Source organism: Oncorhynchus mykiss, chromosome 10, assembly GCF_057628025.1.
Source record: "Oncorhynchus mykiss isolate SJ-2025 chromosome 10, ASM5762802v1, whole genome shotgun sequence".
NCBI classification, from domain to species: domain Eukaryota; kingdom Metazoa; phylum Chordata; class Actinopteri; order Salmoniformes; family Salmonidae; genus Oncorhynchus; species Oncorhynchus mykiss.
The window spans coordinates 75,179,275-75,185,865 of NC_143031.1; the positions used below are offsets into that span (position 1 = coordinate 75,179,275).

Sequence of the window (6,591 nt, forward strand, 5' to 3'; positions counted from 1 at the left end):
CTGAATATCAATGAAACAATAGATTACATTCAATGTTGTCTAGTATTTGTCTTAAATTGTCATTACATAATGTTTACTATTGACATAAATGGAAACAAATCACAGACACAGCAGAGCCAGGATAAATGTCATAAATCTTTATGTAAGCTATAGAATATACATCTATAGAAGTCAATGCTATAGTTACAGGCTATAACAGTAGAATGGCAACAGTGTACACTGTATATGAATGCATTCAATGTGACTAAGCTCGGGACTCTTGAACAGCATTGTTTCAGATTTTCATTGTGTACTGCACCTATCTTTTACTGCTGTTTTCCACACTTCAGCAGCTTTTTTAATAAAACTATATAGAAAGCCATTTCTTCCTTCAGCTCTCTCTCTTGCCTCCCTTTCATATTTTTCCCTCAACTCCTTCATTTCTTTATCTTTAGCCTCGTTTCCAGTTTCAGTTTCTCCAGTTCCTCCTCCCTGAGTCTCTGCTCTTCCTTCTCTCTCTGGATTCTCTTCTTCTCCTCTTTAAAATCTTTCTCCTGAGCCTCTTGTGTATCTTGCTTCAGTTCATTCTGTCTGCGTTTCTGCTCTTCGTTCTCTCTCAGGATCCTCTCATTCTTCTCTTTAAGCTCTTTTTCCCGAGCCTCTTGGATCATTTTTTCTTTCTTCAGTTTCTCCTCCTCTCTGCGTATCTTCTCTTCATTCTCTCTCAGGATCCTGTTATTCTCCTCTTCAATCGCTCTCTCAGCCTCCTGGAACATATCAGTGGTGTAGTGGCTTCCTCCATTCATCTTCACCATCGTGTTGATCTTCTCAAGCAGCTCAGTGACCTGGGAGCGATTCTTATCTTTCTTGTTGAAGACATGATATCTCCCATTGCATTGGGAAATAACACTATCCAGATGTGGATTTTCAAGCAGGAACTGTTCAATTGTTACATCATCATCATCATCATCACCATGAAGAAAGTCTCCATGTGTGAAGAGAACCATGGTGTATTTGGATGCTTCATCCCCCAAAAATGTCTTAATCATCTCCACAGTTTTCTGCCCCTCTTCAGTGAATCTTCCCAGCTTGATCACAATCAGGAACACATGGGGACCAGGTGCAGAGAAAGAGATGCATTCAGCAATCTTTTTCAGTGACTCTTCATTGGACAATGAAGTATCAAACAAACCTGGGGTGTCAATAACAGCTACACTTTGCTCACCCACCTTCCCTCTTCTCTTGTGACAGTTTTTTGTCTGAGGAATAGAGGAGATTTTTGATGGGAAAGCTTTTTCCCCTAGAATGATGTTTCCTGCAACACTTTTCCCAGCTCCTGTCTTCCCGACCAGAACAATGCAGATCTCCCCATTTTGTGTATGCAGTTGGATTCCTGTTGGATGACAAGAACACTTGTTAACTTTTTTAAGAGGTCTAGACTTCATGTACTGCTTGTTAGCACATTTTGAGTAATGGCAAAAACAATTTGTTTCTTCATGGTCTGCACAAAACAATCTGTGAGCATTGCCTCTACAGATGCAGGATCTTAATTTTAGCCTGTTTGCTACAGCAGGAAAATAATCCTGCAGCAGTAGGAAATGTGAATTATTATATGGATTAGGGAAAATCAAGTCTGGACTTTCAAAGTGGACATTAGAAACTTTAGAGTACTTAAAATGCAAATCCACTACAATTTTGCATTTGCTGCTGTGCAGGAAAACCTTCAGCAACAATATATTTATCAAATTAAGATCCTACATCTGTATGTGCTAAACTGTTTTTATGCCATTATAATTTTTTGCTAAATTGACTCCCATCAAATACCAAGCAATCTCTTGGTTTCAATATATAAACAAAGGCCACCGTACAAACATAAATGTATAATCCATGTGTTCCTTTTTTAGAATCATTACAGCAAGTGAGAAAGAGAAGGAAAGATAGAGAAGGTAGTGCTCTAAAACAGTCATAGACAATAAGCGCATACAAGAATAAAAACAAAATGAATTACTCCACTGACTTGTACATTTTAATGTAACTAATAATGTTAACATTTTGTGTCAACTTGACAGAAAAATAAAAGGGGAGTAATATAAAATAATGCTCCCCACTGCTATGCATCATTATATTTCTAGAGCACATGAAGATCAAAGGAAAAAGCACATCAAAAAAGGAATCAATACCATTGGCTTGAGTTCCCATCTTTATAACCTAAAGGCTACTCACCAGACTGAGAAACTTTGCTGTTCATGTTTGCAGTGAAGATCTGTCAGTCTCAAGCACTGTGTGAGTAGTAGCAGAAGTAGTTTCAATGCTTCTATAAGGATACTAAAGAGATACAGTGTGAGAGTGGGTCTGCTCACTTGTTTTATACAGGATCTGTCAGGTGCCCACCCCCTGACACACCCACAGGCTTTCTCTTAGATTTCATACATTTACTGAAATCCTTTCCCACTAGTTATGGCTGTAATACAATACAAATGTTTTGACTGGTCTAATATTGAACTATTCAGTCAAGTCAAATCGTAATGCACTAGTAATCGGCAGTATGTTTGGACTACTATGTGTTGACTACTAATTGAGGCCGAATATATTCAACATGTTTGAACATTTTCGGGATGCCGTATGTGCCCGTAGAGTGCCCGGGAGCCTATGGGAGCCATCATCCGCAAATCGGTTATGTGCTTACACTTTACGAGACTGTGGCATTATGTTTTACTCTGGGTTTGATCTAAAGATTTGGGAAAATGCTCCTGGAGCTGATCAGGAGCCTGTAGATCGTCCTAAAAACTTGTAGTGTCTACCCGGCTTTATTTTCACATATTGTTGCTCAACAGGTCACACCTCAAGTGACCTCATTTGCATTAGCCTATAGGTTGGGTATTGAAGCCCCACTTGTAAATAATAATAGTTCGAATGACAATACTAATAATAACACCTTTATTTGTAAAGCAATTTTCATGTACTTCAAAATGCAAAGCACAAAGCAAAAAATAACAACATAGAAGATTAGTAGGCTTAACTACAGTGGGGCAAAAAAGTCTTTAGTCAGCCACCAATTGTGCAAGTTTTCCCACTTAAAAAGATGAGAGAGGCCTGTAATTTTCATCATAGGTACACTTCAACTATGGCAGACAAAATGAGAAGAAAAATCCAGAAAATCACATTGTAGGATTTTTAATTAATTTATTTGCAAATTATTGTGGAAAATAAGTATTTGGTCACCTACAAACAAGCAAGATTTCTGGCTCTCACAGACCTGTAACTTGTTCTTTAAGAGGCTCCTCTGTCCTCCACAACGTTACCTATATTAATGGTACCTGTTTGAACTTGCTATCAGTATAAAAGACACCTGTCCACAACCTCAAACAGTCACACTCCAAACTCCACTATGGCCAAGACCAAAGAGCTGTCAAAGGACACCAGAAACAAAATTGTAGACCTGCACCTGGCTGGGAAGACTGAATCTGCAATAAGTAAGCAGCCTGGTTTGAAGAAAAAAACTGTGGGAGCAATTATTAGGAGACATACAAGACCACTGATAATCTCCCTTGATCTGGGGCTCCACGCAAGATCTCACCCCGTGGGGTCAAAATGATCACAAGAACGGTGAGCAAAAATACCAGAACCACACGGGGGGACCTAGTGAATGACCTGCAGAGAGCTGGGACCAAAGTAACAAAGCTTACCATCAGTAACACACTATGCCGCCAGGGACTCAAATCCTGCAGTGCCAGACGTGTTCCCCTGCTTAAGCCAGTACATGTCCAGGCCCGTCTGAAGTTTGCTAGAGAGCATTTGGATGATCCAGAAGAAGATTGGGAGAATGTTATATGGTCAGATGAAACCAAAATAGAACATTTTGGTAAAAACTCAACTCGTTGTGTTTGGAGGACAAAGAATGCTGAGTTGCATCCAAAGAACACCATACCTACTGTGAAGCATGGGGGTGGAAACATCATGCGTTTGGGCTGTTTTTCTGCAAAGGGACCAGAAAGACTGATCCGTGTAAAGGAAAGAATGACTAGGTCCATGTATCGTGAGATTTTGAGTGAAAACCTCCTTCCATCAGCAAGGGCATTGATGCCGCAATAATCATTAATGGCACACAACAAAATGACTACTGAGAGATACATCTGGGTCTAAGTAGATTCACTGTTTAGTGTTTGACATGATCATTTCGCTTAAGACTTGTACAGGATCAGTGGAGGAAATAGTATCCAATTGTAAAAGTAAAGATTCCTTAATAGAAAATGACTCCAGTAAAAGTGAAAGCCACCCAGTAAAATCCTACTTGAGTAAAAGTCTAAAAGTGCTCCAACATTCTAACATCATTTGCAAACGAAACATGTGTTTAATCCTCCAGATCAGAGGCAGTAATGATGACCAGGAATGTTCTCTATTTAGTGAGTCCTCCAGATCAGAGGCAGTAGTGATGACCAGGAATGTTCTGTATTTAGTGAGTCCTCCAGATCAGAGGCAGTAGGGTTGACCAGGAATGTTCTCTATTTAGTGAGTCCTCCAGATAAGAGGCAGTAGGGTTGACCAGGAATGTTCTCTATTTAGTGAGTCCTCCAGATCAGAGGCAGTAGGGTTGACCAGGAATGTTCTCTTGATAAGTGTGTGAATTAGACCATTTTCCTGTCCTGCTAAGCAAAATGTAACGAGTACTTTTGGGTGTCAGGGAAAATGGATGGAGAAAAAAGTATAGATTTTCTTTAGGAATGTAGTAAAGTAAAAAATGTAAAGTAGTGAAAAATATACATAGTAAAGTAAAGTACAGATACCCCAAACAACGACTTAAGTAGTACTTTCAAGGATTTTTACTTAAGTACTTTACACCACTGTACAGGATCCAATGTAGGTCACATTGTAATATTACAACGCTAAGTCTCACAGGGTTAAAATATATTTAGGCCCTTTTCCAGGCTGATAGGGAAGGCAAGGCCACATTTCACCCTCTTATTCTCTATCAGTCAGGGTTGGGGTCAATTCCATTTCCATTCCAGTCAATTCTGGAAGTACACATCCAATTCCAATTCTCTTCAATGCTTTTCAATTGGGAAAATGTGGAATTGGAATTTGGTTGACTTTCTGAATGGACTGGAATTGAATGGAAGTGACCACAACCATGCTATCAGTTCTTCAAAACCTCAAGAAAGACTCCATGAAACCATGAAAGTAGTGTACCTAACCTGAGATCTGGTGATTGGAGAGTGTTTGAATATAAACCCGGATGTAAGTGTTATGATACACAGAAAGTGTTTTAAAACAGAATATAAATACTTTGAAACAACCAAAGTGGTTCTTGAATCTGAGTATTGGTGTTTTTAAGAGTGATAGAGCAATAGAACAAAACATTTTTTTTGCAGACTGTGTCTCTCAAATGGTTTAAAAATGCAAATGTATATAGCTTAAATATTGATTGATGATAAGGTCATATGGAGAATATTTTTGCAGAATGTTTTCAATGTTTTATTTAGACATATTAGAAAGAGGAGGAGACAGAGAAGGAGTGAATGAAGAAAGCGGGAATTGAACCCTCGTCTTCTGGGGCTGAAATATGGTACTTTCCATTGGAATTTTACAACTCAACCACACAGACACACTGTAAAAAGAATTCTGTAGTGAATTTGACTAACAAAAAAATATATGCTTACATAGCCGCGGGAAGTAGGGTGCAGCATCCCATGAAAAAAATCGGAATATTTATTTTTTCTCTCCGCAAAAGTAGTGCACTGGGCCTTTAATAGTGACGTATTAGTGGACAGATAAGATGTCTGTAGTGTAGGCAACAAAAAAAAAATCAGCACACCCCTTGAAAATAATAAAAGAGAAAAATGCAGCACCCACATCACCTAACTACTTCCTGGGGATATGTACACTTAATACAAATGAATGCAAGTTGTTTCAATGATTTGTTCATTTAATATTACCCCAAAAATGTAAGGAGAAATCCAACTTTGTTTATGAGGACAACCAAAGATAGTGAAAATGTAGTGATTGAACTCATTGAAAGTCCGGTCACTGCTATTCTTTTAATCTCGTTCAGTTCTATCTGGGATCCTAAGGATGTCCCGGCTCGAAACCCTAACCATAACCCCTACCTCACCCTGATCTAAACTATAACCATAACCTAACCCTCATGTGCCATGAGGTGTAGGTCAAATGGATCATGATGAGCAGATATCAAAACCGTCAGGTAAAATGACTTTCCATAATGAGACGACTCATTCCCACATCTTTGAATTTTAATGGTAGAGTCAAAATCAGCGTCATACAATGCTTGCTGTAAAACCTGTAGTCACTGTTGGGTTGAGCTCTATGCTCAACAATGCCAATATGGGTTAATGCCAAAATGGGTTAAACTGGTAAATGATCAGATACATAAACCAATGTTAAACATTAAAATACTCTAGAAGAAAATACTCTAATTCTGCATTAGACAGGATTTGAAACATCATAGTAGTGTTTAGAAGCCATAGAGAGATGAAAGAACATCAAAAGAGAAGATACAGTTGAAGTGGGAAGTTTACATACACTTTGGTTGGAGTCATTAAAACTTGTTTTTCAACCACTCATATTTTCCTTGTTAAGAAACTATAGTTTTGGCAA

At 38.5% G+C, this 6,591-nt stretch overlaps 1 protein-coding gene across 1 annotated transcript; it reads right to left on the reverse strand.

The window, feature by feature from the left end:
• Positions 1-122: 122 nt before the first annotated feature.
• On the reverse strand, positions 123-2,333 carry LOC149980301 (GTPase IMAP family member 9-like). Its single transcript, XM_090187936.1, has 2 exons — positions 2,203-2,333; positions 123-1,372 (listed from the first exon to the last, which is right to left on the reverse strand). Exons 1-2 carry the CDS (start codon positions 2,225-2,227, stop codon positions 417-419), a joined length of 981 nt encoding a protein of 326 aa, XP_090044062.1. The 5' UTR covers positions 2,228-2,333; the 3' UTR covers positions 123-416.
• Between the last annotated feature and the right edge of the window lie 4,258 nt (positions 2,334-6,591).